At 57.2% G+C, this 15,936-nt stretch overlaps 2 protein-coding genes across 7 annotated transcripts; one reads left to right on the forward strand and one right to left on the reverse strand.

The window, feature by feature from the left end:
* Positions 1-1,383: 1,383 nt before the first annotated feature.
* MRPL55 (mitochondrial ribosomal protein L55) lies at positions 1,384-4,806 on the reverse strand. Of its 2 annotated transcripts, none has more exons than XM_070414126.1 (4): positions 4,703-4,806; positions 3,704-3,791; positions 1,879-2,080; positions 1,384-1,618 (listed from the first exon to the last, which is right to left on the reverse strand). In XM_070414126.1, exons 2-4 carry the CDS (start codon positions 3,751-3,753, stop codon positions 1,466-1,468), a joined length of 405 nt encoding a protein of 134 aa, XP_070270227.1. In that variant the 5' UTR covers positions 3,754-3,791; positions 4,703-4,806; the 3' UTR covers positions 1,384-1,465. The 2 variants fall into 2 exon arrangements, with proteins under 2 accessions (XP_070270227.1, XP_070270228.1); XM_070414127.1 differs by having other exon boundaries at positions 3,704-3,794; positions 4,703-4,804.
* A 58-nt stretch (positions 4,807-4,864) lies between these two features.
* On the forward strand, positions 4,865-13,576 carry GUK1 (guanylate kinase 1). 5 transcript variants are annotated; one of them, XM_070414128.1, is made up of 8 exons: positions 4,865-5,081; positions 10,803-10,916; positions 11,145-11,186; positions 11,859-11,955; positions 12,726-12,864; positions 12,940-13,033; positions 13,186-13,271; positions 13,372-13,576. In XM_070414128.1, exons 1-8 carry the CDS (start codon positions 4,892-4,894, stop codon positions 13,405-13,407), a joined length of 798 nt encoding a protein of 265 aa, XP_070270229.1. In that variant the 5' UTR covers positions 4,865-4,891; the 3' UTR covers positions 13,408-13,576. The 5 variants fall into 5 exon arrangements, with proteins under 5 accessions (XP_070270229.1, XP_070270230.1, XP_070270231.1 ...); XM_070414129.1 differs by having other exon boundaries at positions 12,949-13,033; XM_070414130.1 differs by having other exon boundaries at positions 4,874-4,952.
* The last annotated feature ends 2,360 nt before the right edge of the window (positions 13,577-15,936 follow it).

Below are 15,936 nucleotides of genomic sequence, written 5' to 3' on the forward strand. Positions count from 1 at the left end.
GGAGGAATAGAAAAGGCATGGAAGGAGCTGAGGGGCTATAGAGTGCACCACCACCACCACCACCCCCCTAATGGAGGGAGTGCAGATGAAACTCTGCTTGATCCTTCTCAGGCTCCTCAGAACTCTCTCACCAGGCACTGGGCCTCTAGGTCCATCTTTACACCTCCAGTTCTGGCAAGAAACCCCATCTTCCATATCTAGTTGGATTCCTCATTCCCAGTGGAAGTCTGATCACCTGCTTGCCTTCAATAGCAATCCTGCCAGATGGGTTTAAGCAGAACCCCCATCAGGTAAGTACTCTTAGTAACTTCCCAGCACTGACCCCTACCCTGCTCCTGGCATAAATCCACACTTTTCCATGCAATACTTAACTTCTTCCCCCCACTGCACCCACATCTTCAATAGTGTCATGAATAATTTGGCCCTGAACAGTGAGTACAAACACTGTTGCTAGGTGCCTCCCTGGAGGTGAGTAGTAAGCAATAAGCTGGAGCAGCAGATGAAGGGCTGAGGGATCCAGGGAGGCTGCCCAGGTGGGAATGTTCCTGAGCAGGCCAGAGGGTTGGCAGATCATGTAGGGCAGCCACCCCAGGAGCTACAAATGGCTGGCTGCATGCTCAGTGGGTCACAGGGCAGGATTGCAAGGTATGAGTCCAAGGTGGGTGCTCAGCCTAGCATCCTTCCATGTGAGCAGTCACTTCCCACAGGCTTCTGCCTCCCTGGTCATGGCTGGAATGCCCCCCCCGTTGTCTAGCTATATATCAGTTCTACCATGGGCCCTCAGGTTTATGAAAAAGAGCCTGATAGCCAGGGTCCCATGATCAACCTACAGGACAGGACAAGGTGCAGCCCCATGTCTAGGCCTGGTCAGCTGCTTGTGTAAAAGTTGGTAATTGCTCACTCAGGTCTTGCAGGAAAGGGCAAAAGGTGGCAGCCCACCAAGGCTCTTTGCCAAGACTTAAAAAAAGTTAGCAATGGGGCTGGCTGCTCTGCTTGTCCCCTCTGTCAGATAGCACTTTCCCACTGTCAGGGGGCAGGGCTAGGGGAGCATTGGAGAGGGGCAGAGTATGCCAGCTGCAGGCCAGGTGATACCATCCTTAGATCCCACCCACTCCCCATGTTGTTGTGCTGCCTGGGAGAGCCCTTGGTACTGGGGCAAAGGCAGTGCTGGCAGAGGAGGCTCCAGAGCTGAGAATTGGCTGGACAGTAGCAGGCGCTTCCTGCAGTGGGAGGAGCACCCTCGATCGACTTCTGTCATGTCAACAGCTCATGTGCCCTTTGAAGCTCTTCCTAAAACCACAATTTGACTCAACTGATCCCTCCAGTGGGCTCAGTCGCAGTGAACCCTGTCCAGCAGGTGTATGAGAAAGAAAGACAAGGTGGTTTTAAAATCCTGACACTCAATTTAAAGATGAATGCCCTCCCCTTCTACAGCATCCTGAGCCAGGGCAGCTTGTGGGTATGATCACTTCTTGGTCCAAAACTGCTTGTACCGCTCCAGGTCAAAGTTGTCAAGGAGCTCTGGCTGCTCCTCCTCCTTCCCTCGGAGCTGGGCCTCCCGTTTGCGGAACCGTGCCCGCCTCTCCTCTGGGGACAGGGCATCCAGGTCCACAGGCATCTGGAGAGGAAGGGAAGGCATGCACTCATTCACTGGAAGGGACCAGAAAGTGTATGCCACTTCTCTCCCTTCAAAGCTTCTACTCTTTAAAGAAATTTCTGCTTGTTTACCCAGGAAGTGTTTCTTTAAATTTGTTTTACATATAGCCTGCTGCTGCTGTCTGGTCTTGGTGTGTGGAGTAAGTTCCATAACTTGCCCTCCCTTCCTCCCCCCACCCCCTCTATCCAGCCTAGACCTGCACCCCAGGGAGGGAAGCTTACCGCCAGCATTCGTCTGGGCTCCCGGTAGCGGATGTGAATGGTGGAGCCATCCTGCTTGACCAGGAGCATGGGGTAGAGGCGTGCATAGGCCTGTCTGTGCACACGAGTGAGCGAAGCTCTGCTGCTGTCATCCCAACGCGAAGATATGTGCAGGCAGCGGACCACAGGGGCAGCCCCTATCACCACATGCTGCCGCAACAGGCTGCAGACACATATGTTGGTCAGTGGCAGGTGCTGGGACCAGAGTGCCCCCTAAGCCCAAAATGGCCAGCTCCTGTGGGTGCCCACAGGGATCGCCTAGGTTTGGGATATGATCAGAGCACCTTCTACCCCATGTCTTGGAAGAGGCCAAGGGGGGTGAGCACAGAGACTTTCAGACTGCTGAGGACAGGGGACTTAGGATAGCAGTTTCTAGATGTCTGCAGCTCTGGACATGAGCATGGAGCAGGAAACAGTCTTTTAGGGGAACACTGACTTGGTGCTGTGAACTGGATCGCCAAATTCACATATTGAAGCCCTAACCCCCCAATAAGAAGGCATCAAAAGCAGGGCCTTTGGGAGGTGATTATGGTTACAAGAGATCATGAGGGTAGAGCCCTTACAGTAGGAATGGTGCCCTCTTATAAGGGACGGGAACTGGTTTTCTCTCTGCCCTGTAAAGACATGGAGAAGGTGGCCATCTGAACCAAGAACATCTCCAGAATTGTGGGAAATAAGCTGCCTGGTCTGCTGTGTTCTGTTGGGGCAGCCTGAGCCCAGCAAGACCTGTGGAGCCCACTAGCTTCTGAACATGGCATACACTCAAAACCTCCCACACGGGGAGAAGCACATACTCTGAGGCAAAAGGCCTGCCTGCCCCATCTCTCACCCACTTGGGGCCTTGCCTTGTGACCCCCTAAGTCCCCTACAGCGTGGCTTTCATGCAAATTTGAATTTAGACCCACCTCCTGCACCTCCTAGCTGACACCCAGGGCTGAGGGCCCATCTCCTCTGCTAGACTCTGATGGCCTGGGGGCAAGAACCACAACTTATTGACTGTTAAGTCCAACCATTAGCTGAACACTCAGTAAATTTTGGCCAAATGAATCCAGTCCCTGCCTTCAGAAATGTAAGACAGGAGAAAGGAGGTGGTGGGGGAGCGCCAGCACCAGAAGAGCCTGCAGTCAGGCAGGGCCTATGCCTAGCAGTGCCAGGGAGCCCAGGGCACAGCCTCTCCTGAGAACCTGAGATCAGTGGACTGGGGAGGCTTCTGGAAGGGATGGAGCCAATCCTTGGAGAATGTTGGTGTTCTCCCACTATAGCATTGGTTCCCACATGAACCTTTCCCAGGATGAGGGCCCTCCAGGGAATGCTGTAGCCAGAGTTCCTTCCCCATGTTCACACTGACTCAGACTCCAAGTGTCACATCCCTCTCCCCAGATTCCACAAAAACAAGGAACCTGCCCTCGTTTTCTCCTCTGGCAACACTAACCATACCATGCTTCCCATTTGGGGGAAGCAATGGGGCAAGGGGAACAGACAGGGCCTGTGGGAACAGCAGGAAAGCCATGGCATTCTCCAGGGACCCAGAGCAGAGACTGGTTGCAGGGTCTGAATAGGAAAGTGACCACCACCACTGTCTGGTGCTAAATAGTCACAAGTGGCTTCTATTCCTCCCTCAACACCCTGTCAAAGCATCTGTACATGTGTACTTGTGTATATTCTCCAGATAACACACTGGCTTGGGAGGCTTCCCTAGGGCAGCACGGCCTGAGGCTCCAGAGTTGATATTCCTTTGGGTGACCCCATGACAGCAATCACAAGAGGCCTGGAAGTTGGTGCTTACCCAAGCATGCTGCCCACAACTGCCATTCCTCCTGAGGGCCACTGTGGCATGTGGAGGCCCAAGACCAGTCACTGGCCCAGTGTGTGACCTGCTGAGGAAGAACAAGTATTTTTTTAATGTGTTTTTATTGATTTCAGAGAGGAAGGGAGAGGGAGAACGAGATAGAAACTTCAATGATGAGAGAGAATTATTGATTGGCTGCCTCCTGCATGCCCCCCACTGGTGATCGAGCCCACAACCCAGGCATGTGCCCTGACCGGGAATCTAACAGCGACCTCCTGGTTCATAGGTCGACGCTCAAGCACTGAGCCACGCCGGCCGGGCAAGAAAAGTATTTCTAACAGGCCGGCTTTTCCAACAGAATTGATCCTTGCCAAATCCCAGCCAAGAAGAAAGCCACAAACCAAATCACATCTATAAACAGGTGTGTTATTCCCAGGTCACTGCCCGTCTCTCCCAGTAACCTACCAAGCTCTCGCCCTAACCTGGCCTGAGAATCACCTGTGGAAGGTTTGTGATCAGCAGATGCCCAGGTCCTACTCCCAAAGAGCCTGACTCGGTAACTCTGGGCAGGGCCTGGGCCCATTCTCGTGAGTTAGAGTCAGGAAGCTGCTCTGAGCATCGAGTGCAACAGAAACTTGTTTTCCAAGGTCATTTAATTCTCACAATTCAGCGAGGTAAGGGACCCTGTGGCGTGGCAGGAGCCGAGGCCCAGGTACTCTTACTAAGCCCTTTAATCCCAGGGAAGCCTCTGTCTGTGCTGAGGTTCCCGCGTGACAAACCAGAAGTTTCAAAACCAAATGCCTGAGGTCTCCGCATTCAGACCCCACGGCCGAGCGGAGGTGCAGGTGTGTCTCGCTGCCCCCTATCTGTCAGAGCAGGCACTGCAGGCGGCGACACGGCGGGAGAGGGGAAAGCCGTGAGCTGCCCAGAAGGATGCCGGCGGGACCCGAAACCGCCCTTGGGGAAGCCGTCCCTGCCGCACGACACCGCACCTACCGCCGCTCTCCCGGAGCCCCGAGCCAACACCAGCCCTTCCGCGGCGCAGCCGCAGTCGCCGTCGCGCACTCCGTCGCGCAGCGCTTACGTACCGCCCTCAGGGCGCTGCGCTGACGTCGACCCCACGAGCGGAAGTGGGCGGGCGCGGCGCTGCGACGCACGTCTCCGAGGGTGGCGCCGTGGCCCCTCATGCTGCGGCGCCCGGTGGCGGGGCTGGCGGCGGCCGCCCTGGGCCGCGCCCCCGCAGACGGTGAGTGGCGTCTGAGCGCACGCAGCTTCCGGAGGTCCTTCCTGGGCGCCGCCGCCACCCGCATAGTCGGAGCCGTTCGCGTTCCGCTCTCTCCCTGCACCCAGGACGTGGCTTCCCGCGTGCTTCAGGGTGCGTCAGGGGACCGGGGCGGGGGGGCGGGTAGACACCGGAACACCCCCCGCCGCCCCCCCCCCCCCCCATCCTCAGTAGCTTGCAGGGCTGGCTTGTCGCGGAGTCCTAGCGAGCGAAGCCGGGGACACGAGGACTGGGTAATGCGGTCTTTCATGGAGGTGAATTGACTTCATTTAGGGTCGCCCTTCCTTTTGAACTTGTGTCCTGTGAGTCTGGGTGTTAAAGTTGCTTTTGGTGGCCGCATTTCTTAGACACATTAAAAGCTGGTTCCTCTGTGCCAGTTCTCAAAACGTAGGAGGAAATTCTCCTGGCACGGAAAGCTCCAGACAGCTTGTAAAACCCCTGCAGCCCGAGGACTTCTTGCGGATGCCATTGCGGACCCTGAAGGATGCGGAGGGCAGAGAGGGGAAGCAGTCTGACACTCCCCGCCCCCCCCCCAAGGTGGGCGCACCACAGAGCCGGAAACCCCGGGGGGTCAAAGGCCACTGCGTGGCCGCCTGAGGAACCTGGTATGGCATCGTCCCCACCGCCCCTCCCAGCTCGCGGGGCCCCCAGGACTGCAGGGTCCTGGCCTGCCCCAAGGCTGCTGGGCAGTGCAGATACAGAGACACCACCTAGAGCAGGTTTTTGGGCAGGCATTCCTGACTTGGACGTGGTAATCGGATGTTCGGCTTCTCTCAGTCCCAGAGACCTCAAGTCTAGATTGCTGGAGCTGCCCATCTGCTGTTCGTAGACATTCTTTTGGGAACAGAGAGGGAAGGTGCTGGTTTGGGGAGGAGCAATGAGGCCTGTCACCCCACCTGTTATCACTGTGGTCTTTCACTTGGGAAAAGGGAAGCAGAGAGCTGAGCTGACAGCTGGCCTGTATGGGTGGGGCCCACAGGGACAGGAAGAGGAACCGGGACTTGGCCTCTTGTGAGTGCCCTAGGCAGCTTGCCTGCAGGCTTTTCTGGACTTTTTGTCACTCTTAGATTTTCCCAGACCATGACTTGCTGTGAAGAATGCAGGAAACCCTCTCTCTCCACTCCTAGGAGAGACCTGGGAGGGGTGGGGTTTCCTGTCTTACCACTAACAAGCTTAATTTCCTGCTATGTGAGTTTCCACTCTATCCCTGCTCATAGAATGCCACACAACTGCCTGCAACACCAAACTTGCTTATGCCCAGGTCAGGGCCACCCCTGTGACAGGTGTAGTGTGCTAGGACTTTGTTTAGATTCTGGGTTCACCTAGACCTGGCCCTTGATCTTTGACTGGTATGAGTGATATCAGTTATTTCCTTTCCTTTTTTTTTTTTTTTTTTTAAGTAGGTTTACAATTGTTCTTTTTTAAAAAAATATTTTTTTATTGCTTTCAGAGAGGAAGGGAGAAGGAGAGAGATAGAAATGTCAAGGATGAGAGAGAATCATTGATTGGCTGCCTCCTACATGCCCCCTACTGGGGATCAGGCCAGCAACCTGGGCATGTGCCCTTGACCAGAATCAAACCCGGGACCCTTCAGTCTGCAGACTGATTGATGCTCTATCCACTAAGCAAAACCGGCCAGGGTTCAGTTATTTTCTTGAGTAGCAGATTCCGGGAGTTATAGCAGTGCAGTCACTACTTTTCTATTCAGCCACACCAAAAAAATTTATTTTACAACTAAACTGTAAATTTCAGGTTTTTTAGTAGCATGTTCACCATAGCCTGAAAAACATGTGCAGTTGATCTGAGGAAGAGCAGAAATGAAGAGGGTATTGTGATGTGTTTGGGGTGGAAAGAGTTGACTCCAGCCCACCAACAGTGAAAGTTAGTAATGAGGGTGAGCCCCTGGGAGCACTGGAATGGGGGCCGGTACTTTTGTAGTCAGCTCCAAGTCCTTGCTGCCTCCGTGTGCCAGGCCTCTGTCTCCCCCAGTCCCTGCTGACTCTGCACTTGAGGGTCTCAGTTTCTTCTCTGAGAGCAAGGCTGATTCCGTAGTGCCTCTGCCCTTCCTGCTTTGTAGCTTGCTTGCCTGGGACCCTTCCCCTCTTGTGCCTCCTCTGCCCTCTGTCTGTGGTGCAGAATTGGGATTTGGTACAAGACTGAATCCTGGTTCTCCTTTATGGAAAGAGACCCGGACATGCCATGCAGCACCGTACAGGCCCAAGTCCTGCACGGACAGTGTGGCTCTTGCTCGTGCTTTTGAGGGGCCAGCTTTCTTTTATGAGAGGAATAGTTCCAGCCCCACTGTGAGGAGAAGTGAGGAGTAATGGCTGGTGCTTTGTGGCTACCCCATTTCAAGCCAAGTTCCCAAAGGCTGAGTGGTTTGTCAAGGCTACTTGGCCAGGATGTGTCTCTTTGGGGGGAGGGCCATGACCTGCTGTCCTGAGCCAGATTCTTTCCCGTCTTGTGGCTTGTAGCTTACACGAGGGCTGGCAGGGCTTGACCTTTCCTCTCCTTGTTCTCAGAGGCCATGCCTTTTCTTGGGTGTCTTGTGGAGGTGTGGGAGGAGAGGGGGGTGGTGACAGTGTCCTGCTCTTGGGACAGAGCAGGATGAAAGTGGAAGCTGGGAAGAGGAGGTTCCACCTTGTGCTTCGGAAGGAAGGCTGCCTGGCTGCATTGGGTGCTTCTTGGGCAGGGTTCTGTCGGAGAGCATTCCGGAATGCACATGCTTGCATCTGGGTTTTTATTGCAGTCCTGTGAGCTTTGCCGTTTCTTTCCAGGCCACTAGGGTTTGGGATTGTGGGATAGTCAAGAAATGGAGAAACAGAATACCCCAGCCAGAGGGCTCTATGCCCAAGAGATGACTCCTCTGACTTATACGTTTCAGTTGGTTGGTTCTGCAGGCACTGGGGCCAAAGTCAATCTCCGTGTACTCAAGGCCAAAGCACTGTCCCATGCTGGGTGCTCTGTGGAAGGTGGCTTTACTGAGTGCTCTGTTGCGTGCTTACTGGACAGAGCCCTGTCCCCCCGCGGCTCTCTGGGCACTTGTGCAGGCCCAGGCCATCCCTGTGTGGTTTGTATGGGCCCCTCGCGGTAAGACTCAGCACACATGCCCTTAGCCGGGGTGAGCAGGCTGGACTACACCACCATGAGACTACAGAGTGGGGCAGGTAATGGCTGCACTGGGGCACGTGGAGCTTGGACTTGATGTAGGTGGAGGCTCAGGAGAGGCTGAGGGTTGCAGTGATTCAGAATCAGGCAGGGAGTGAGCTTTGCAGCTGCCAGCCAGTCCTGTGCTGATACATCCCCTGCTCACTGCTGGCCCAGTGCCGGTAGGTAGTGAGCCTGGGAGTGCTGCTCAGTGGGACAGGCTCCCCTACCCAGTGTCCCACCACAGGGTGGAGGGCGCAGGATAGAAACCAGTGTTTGGATGTGAGGTGATAAGCAGGACTTGTGCCACATGCCCTGTGGGGGTGTCAGCACTGGGATTTGGTGTGTGATGTTTGGTCCTAACTGAAGGCTAGTCCTGTGCAGGTTTTCAGTCTCCAGGTGTCAGAACTCACAGTCAGGAGGTGTGGCCTTACTGCAGGCGTGGGGAATGCAGCAACTGCTGGGGAAGCATGTTGGAGAAAGCCCTGGGTCTTGCTGACCAGGTTACAGTTGGGGGCTGGAGGGTGCCCCCCAGAGTTGTGGGGGTATGAGGTAGGGCACTCTCCCATGGCAGACACATGACAGAAAACAGAGCGTCCCTGAGGGGCTTCTGTGCAAACAGGCAGATGGGCCTCTCTCCCTTCTCTGTGCTCCCAACCCCCCTGAGGGGCACCTCCCAAGTCCCTAACAGGAAGGTAGGGGTGCCTTTGGGTCCTCTTCTCCCTAGAGGTAGACTCCCCAAATTGGGTGCTGGGGATGAATGCCCACTGGGTTGATGGCTTGCCACTATGATCACAGCTCCGGCAGGCCTCCTGGTCCATGGCTGTGGCCATCACCATGTGTCCACTTGGGGCTGCTCCTGCCCTGGAAGAACTAATGTTCCTGTAGCACCAAACACAGCCACAGGTCCAAGAGTTCTAGGCCACTGGACAACTGCAGCTGCCCAGCCCTAGAGGCAAAGACCCAGCACTGCTCAGAGGCTGGCATTGTGGGGGTCAGACCCCAGTCCTCAGTCCCTCACGGGACCTGGTGGCACCCAGCCTCTCCACTGCCTTGCTGGGTCTCTCCCTCCACTCCCCTCCCCAGTCACCCAGGGCTAGGAAGTCAGGACAGATCCAGGGGAGTAGGCTGGGCTGCCAATGGGACATTCTTCCTGCAAAGGACTGGGTTTTGTGAAGGTTGCCAGAGAGGGAGAGACCTCTTGTGCACCAGGCCTCAAGGGAGAGACAGGGCTGCACTGGCTAATGGCCATGAGCTCAGAGCCAGCGCACGTGTGTGCAGGTGTGTATGTGGCACGTATTTGGGTCGGAAAGCTGGGATGCCCATGAGAATCTAGGAGTCCACTGGGATTATCTCTAGATAGAAACGGTACTTTTTGTAATGGTGTTTGTACCTTCCTGAAGCAGAGCATTGAAGGCCCCCCGACCTCCCCTACTCGCAAGAGACCAAGGAGATAAGAGTCAGTCACTTGGAGATGATAGAGTGTTGATGGGCTCCTCTGGGTCCTTCCTCCGTGTCTGTTTGCCACCTTCTCCAAGAAACCTGTGTGGTGTGATAGCCCCAGAATAGCAGTGCTTAAACCAGATTACCCAGTTGGCCTACATTGTGGATTAGGAAGGCAGTGCCCAATGGGGGTCCTGCTGGGGATGGGCAACAGGGCATCCCTGAGCCAAGTGGCCCTTCCCTCCTGGGCCTAATTGCCAGTCTGCTGGCCACTAATTGCACCTTGGAGGCTTCCACACCTTATCAGAGGGCCCCCAGACAGCCTGCAGGGCCAGGCCTGCATAGGGAGCTGTTCCAGTTCCCACATGCCCATCAGGGTTTCCCTCTGAGGCAGGGCACACTTGCACCTGGCATTCTGCCATTAGGCTTATGTGGCTGGGTGGGTAGGCCACTACTGAAGGGCCGGGAGCAGCCTCCTCTTCCCAAAGGCACCGAGTGGGCAGGGCTGATTGTCCTGGGAGGAGTTTAGTGATAAGAGGTCAGAGCAGGCTGGGATTACCCACTCCTCCCAGCTTATTCCGAGCACGCTGGCTGACAGAGATGGCCTAGCCCACCCAAGAAGTAGGTCCTGTTCTGGGGAGGGGCTTGAGGTGTCAGGCGGGCACAGAGCTGTCAGGGTTGATGCCTCCTAAACCCCTGCTTCACCCACACTCATCTGTGGCAGATGTCTGAGCCTTGTGCTGTTGGCTGGGAGGGTCGAGTATCAGAGAGGAGGGGAGGTCAGGAAGCTGTAGTCCCTCTGGATCAGCCCCTCACTTCCTGATGGAAGTTCCCAGAACAAGGTTTGGGTTCTCCTGATGTTAACCTCAGCCACCTCTAGGGCATGGTGCCTAGGAAATGCCGGGGTGGGGACCCAGATGTGCCTCTCCCAGGAGGGGAAGTCCAGGCTCCACAGGTGGGGTAGGAGTGCACAGCTGGGAAGGTCATGTGTTTGTGGTACCAGGTAGCCCACCCATCTGGGAGGTGCAGCCAAGGCTTGAGTATGGCCCTCAGCCCTGATTCCTGGGGAGAGTTGGCTCGGGGAATGGGGGGGAGGGGCGGGGGGGTTGTGACTGCAGCCATCCCACTCCATCCCACTCACTGGGGTCCCTCAGGCCTGCTGATATCTGCTCCACTCACTGGGGTCCCTCAGACCTGCTGATATCTGCTCCCACTCACCCACAGGGATGTCAGGACCAAGGCCTATTGTCCTGAGTGGACCCTCTGGGGCCGGAAAGAGCACCCTGCTCAAGAGACTTCTGCAGGAGCATGGCAGCATCTTCGGATTCAGCGTGTCCCGTGAGGACCTAGGGGGTTTGTGGGGCCCTGCTGATCCACATATATAGGGACTTGCCCACACTGCTAACACCCCCAAGAACCCTTTCTCACACAGAGGATTTGCCCATACGCTGACCCCCCCTGAAGTCCCCCACATAGGCTGAACTGGGCCCTTTGGGAAGGCCCTGGGATGGGTTGTGTGGGCTCTGGATGTGATGTTCCAGATGGGTCACAGATGCTTGTTCCTAGACACCACGAGGGACCCGAGGCCTGGAGAGGAGAATGGCAAAGGTAAGCTGGCCCTGCTACTCAGTGCCCCAGTACAGGTCTGGAGGCTACACACACACACTTGTCAGGGTGATGCATGAGGCCTCATTCTCCCCATCTGATGGGGGCCCTTCAGGGTGGGTGGGTGGGCAGGCCTAGTTAGATAATAGGTATCAAATCTCATGCTGACACCAGCTGTCCACGGCAGGGCTCTGATCCCAACACCAGGCAGTTGTGGGGCACTGATCCCTGCTTGTGCACTGCATTACACATGGCAGTATAGCTGGGGTCAGCCATGCACACCCTTTAGGGTTCTCTGACATCACAACCTTAGTAGGGTGTTTGTACCTTCCTGAGGCAGAGCATTGAAGTTCCTCAACCTCCCCCCTGAAGTTGGTAGTCACCAGGACCCCGCCCCCCCCCCCCCCCCAAAACTCCCTCCAGAAACCAGCAGTCTCCAGGTCCCCAACCTCTCCTGTAGAAGCTGGCGTTCTCCAGGTCCCTTCAGTGAGGATGGTGTGAGAGGTGGTGTCTGTCCCTTCCTCAGATATCTCCCTGCCCAGTGACTGGAACACTCTAGGTGTGAATGGACAGATGGGCAGACAGGCCCAGAACAGAAGCTGGTTCCGCTCATGTGGTTGCATGGGCAGATGTGGCCTGGCTGTGGACAGCTTCAACAGCTCCTGCTCTTTGTAGATTACTACTTTGTGACCAGGGAGGTGATGCAGCGGGACATTGCTGCCGGGGACTTCATCGAGCATGCCGAGTTCTCGGGGAACCTGTATGGGACTAGGTGAGTCACATTCAGCAACCTCCAAACCTCCTGGGAACTTGGAGTGGGCAGCCCAGGCAAGGGCTTCTCCCTATGGGCTGTCAGGGTGAGGGACCCAGCCCTTCCAGGGATCAAGATCAAAGAGAAGCTTGAGCTGTCTAGGCTGCCCCCTCCTGTCCCCTCTCTACCCCACCTGGCCAGGCCCCTGTGGGAACGGGGAGCCAGTGATGGGCTGGTGTGCAGTGAAGACTCAGAGGACATGGGTCTCAGAGTTCTGTGGGCTGCACTTCAGCCCCCCTCCTCGTCCTTCCAACAATTAGGGCAGCCTGGGAGAGTCCCCAGCCCAGCAACAGCTGTCTACCTCCCACACATCCAGAGCAGTATCATTGCAGAGGCGGGTCCAGGCTTGCTATGTGCAGCCTGTACCTGAGTCCCCCTGTGACCGCCATGCTCCACCCTAGGTGCAGCTGGCAGGGGCAGTTGGCCCCCAACAGGGGTCACTGGGGCTGCTACTACCCTTAGATGGTGGGCACCTGGGAGCCCTGAGCCCAGTGGTGACAGCCAGGGACTTCCTGCCCCTCCCCACTGCTGCCCCCAGCCTAGCAGATGGCCCGGTGTGAAAGGATTACTGAGGGAGTGCTTCCGGAAAGGGGAGCAGATGCTGATGGCCCCTTCAGGCTCCCAGAGCAGGGAATGGGCGAGGGAGAACCCCAGGGAATGGCAGTGGAGATGGTCTGGGTGCTGGGACCCAAGGATCCCTGCTGAATGGCCCCTCCCCTCCTGCCTCCCAGCAAAGCTGCTGTACGAGTGGTGCAGGCCATGAACCGGATCTGCGTGCTGGACGTGGACCTCCAGGGTGTGCGGAACTTAAAGAAGACCGACCTGAGGCCCATCTACATCTTTGTGCAGCCACCCTCGCTGGAAGTCCTGGTGGGGGTGGGGAGCCAGGCGCGGGAGGGGTGGAGGAGGGGCTAAGGCTGCCCTGCAGGCTCTGACCCTCCTTAGGCACCTCAGGAACAGAGGTTGCGGCAACGGAACACTGAGACAGAGGAGAGCCTGGCCAAACGGTTGGCCACTGCGCAGGCGGACATGGAAAGCAGTGAGTGTGGGTGCAGCCAGTGTCCCCCACCCTCCCCAATAGCAGGCGACTCATCTGCCAGAGGTGGGAGGCAGGGGCAAGAGCTGTCACCCACAGCCCCCTCCCCTCACTGATCCTCCACGGGCCCTGTACTCCCTCTCCCCCCTTCTCAGGCAAGGAACCCGGTCTGTTTGACCTGATCATTGTCAACGACAACCTGGACAAGGCCTACTGGAGCCTGAAGGAGGCACTCTCGGAGGTGGGCTCTGCCAGGGGCAAGGGATAGGTCTCTGTGCAGGAAAGGGCTTGGGACAGCGGACTTGGGATCCAGGGCAAGCCCCTCTTTCTCTCTCCTGCAGGAAATCAAGAAGGCCCAAGGGACTGGCTGCTCCTGAGGATGCCAACAGCTGTGTCCTCCCTGTACAGGACCCTGCACCCACCCTGGTGGCCAGGGTGCCCCTGACAAGGTTGGCTCTGCCAGCCTCTTTCTGGGTGCCCCTGATCAGTCCCACTCTCCTGTGGGATCTGGGCCCGCATCCTAATAAAGAGCTGCTGGTTAGTGTCCTTGAGTCCATGGATTGCCGCCCTGGCCCAGAATCCTTCATGCTGGACCCCCACTCCGGCAGCCCCCCTCCTAAACACCCAGGTCTAAGAGGGCTGCTTGCAGCAGGTTCTACCCCGTATCAGCTACTCTGGGCTAGCGGCCAGTGGGGTTGCTCCCCGATTTCACACTACTTCCCCAGGCTCTCCACATGCCCCAGCTCCACACCTCGGAGACCAGCAGGGGTGCCCTGCAAAGGGGCACTAAGGGGTCCCCCAAGGCTGGGCTGTTTTCTGCCCTGAGGCAGGGAGTACACATCTCTCCCACTGTCTCCCCAAGGCAATGAGGCTGGGAGGAGATGGCCCCGGGGGCTCATCCTGCCCCAGCTACCCTCCTGGTCCCTGAACCAGGTGGGGGTGGTGATGGGGTCTGAGACTACAAGGGCTGGATCCCTGCGTCCTGGAGGCCTCTGTGTCATACACTCTCTCAGTCTACTGAGCCCAGTTGGCCTGATGGTCTGGGAGAGTTCAGCTCTGGAAGGACACCTGGGGGCCTCTGTTGAGGTTACAGGCTCCCTGGAGGCTGAGAAGACACCTCCCTTGCCACTCATGTCGGGTCAGGGCAGCTGTGGTGGCCTGTGGTATAGTGGTCCATGCCTAGGCCATATTCTTGCAGTGGGACCAAGACAAACAGTGGACACAGACTTGGAGGAGGCAGAAAAAGTAGGGGAGGCTGGGCATTGTCCATACCCTCAGATGCACAGAGAAGGCCTGGCAGGAGTTGGGCCTGAACCTGGGACAGTGGACAGAGGGGTGCTAGGCAGGTAAGGCTGGCTGCCTCCCAATGCACTGTCACCCAGCCTGGGGGAGGCCCTTCCTTCTCTTGGCCCCATACAATTCTAGGGACAATCAGGGATTCAGACCCGGGGCCTTCGGGGGAACAATAGGGCTCTTGAAGGCCCTCCCCCCCTGCATTGTGCTTGGTGGTGAGAGGTGGCCCTGGATCGGGCAGGGCCGGGTGTACACCCTTGGAGGCCAGTGTCTGACCAGCCAGCAGGTGGAAGGGCTCAGAGGACTTGCATTTTCTGGCCTGAAAAAGGTAGGGTGCTGTCTAGGGGACCAGCTGTGGGGTGTCCTTTGGGGCTGAGCAGTGTCACCCTCCCCTCTGGACCAGGGTTTCAGGCCTGGTCTAGCCTCTCCTGAAATGGCATTCCCCAGGAGGTCACAGGTGCTGGGCCTGGCCAGGTGTCCATTCTGGGGGATCTGTCTCAAGCCCACTGCCCAGGGAGATCCTGCCAGCAGGGTCTTCTGGGATCACAAGACCTGAGGGTGGAGGCTGCTCAGGCCAGCTGGTCCGCAGGGAGAGGAGTGTGTGCCCAGAACCTCCCCCAGCAGCTGGGAACCCTTAAGCTGTGCGGGACTGACCAGCCCACGGCAGGCAGCTGCAGTGTGTCCAGAGGCTGGAGCCTCAGGCTATGGAGGCCTGGGGGAAATCTGGGAGCCCCACCCTTATATGTGGGCAGTCAAGCCAGGATGGGTACACCTCCCTGCCCTCCACACCTGACCTGGCACCAGCCAGCCTCTTCATGGCCTGGGACGGACTTTCCTTAAGTCTTTTTCGGTCCCAGGTCCTCAGGTCTGGGCCTGGGGGACCAACAGAGTAGAACAGGCGCATCTCCTCCAGGAGGTGCCCCCAATATGCCACAGAAATGATGAGTTGTCTTTGCCAGACAAGGATGGTGAGCAGGAGTTGGCAGAGGGCTTGGCAAGGGGCAGCAGCTGGTCCAGGAGTGGTCAGGGCTGCTGCACAGGGCAGAGCAGTGCCTGCTCAGGGTCTGTGGTGTGCTGGGCTGTGGGGGACCAGGTAGACATGGTAGGGGTTGGGGAATGCAGAGAAAAAGTGACCCATGTTCTGCGTTGAGAAAGGTGGCAGTGTGCTGGCTGCGGTGGCTTTACCCATGGCAGTTTGAGAGGTGGCGGTGAGGGAGTTAGGAGGAGTGGAGAGTGTGACCACCCCGCAGGGGTGGGTGAGGGGCTTTGCATTCTAACCTGGGCCAGCCCCTGAGGGTGGGGGGGAGGGCCAAAGGCCAGGCTGCTGGAGCTGTTTGGGCTGTGCCACCATGACTTACTCCCCAGGCCCACCACACCTACCACACCTCCACCCTTTCAGGAGGAACTCCCTCACTTCCCAGTTCCAACTGCACCTAAGAGGGGCTCCTGGGTCCTCAATGGGGTCTCTGCTCCCTCCGGTTCCTACCTGCACCTCATAGCCCTGGGATGTACCCCCTCTCCCCAGAACTAGGTATCTCTTCACCTCTCTGCATTTGCTGAGCATGGTGAGGGCACCTCTCCCTCCTGGTGTGGATGGAGTGTGCACACGTGTG

Source organism: Myotis yumanensis, unplaced genomic scaffold, assembly GCF_028538775.1.
Source record: "Myotis yumanensis isolate MYYU_CA2020_CCGP unplaced genomic scaffold, mMyoYum1.0.hap1 SCAF_5, whole genome shotgun sequence".
NCBI classification, from domain to species: domain Eukaryota; kingdom Metazoa; phylum Chordata; class Mammalia; order Chiroptera; family Vespertilionidae; genus Myotis; species Myotis yumanensis.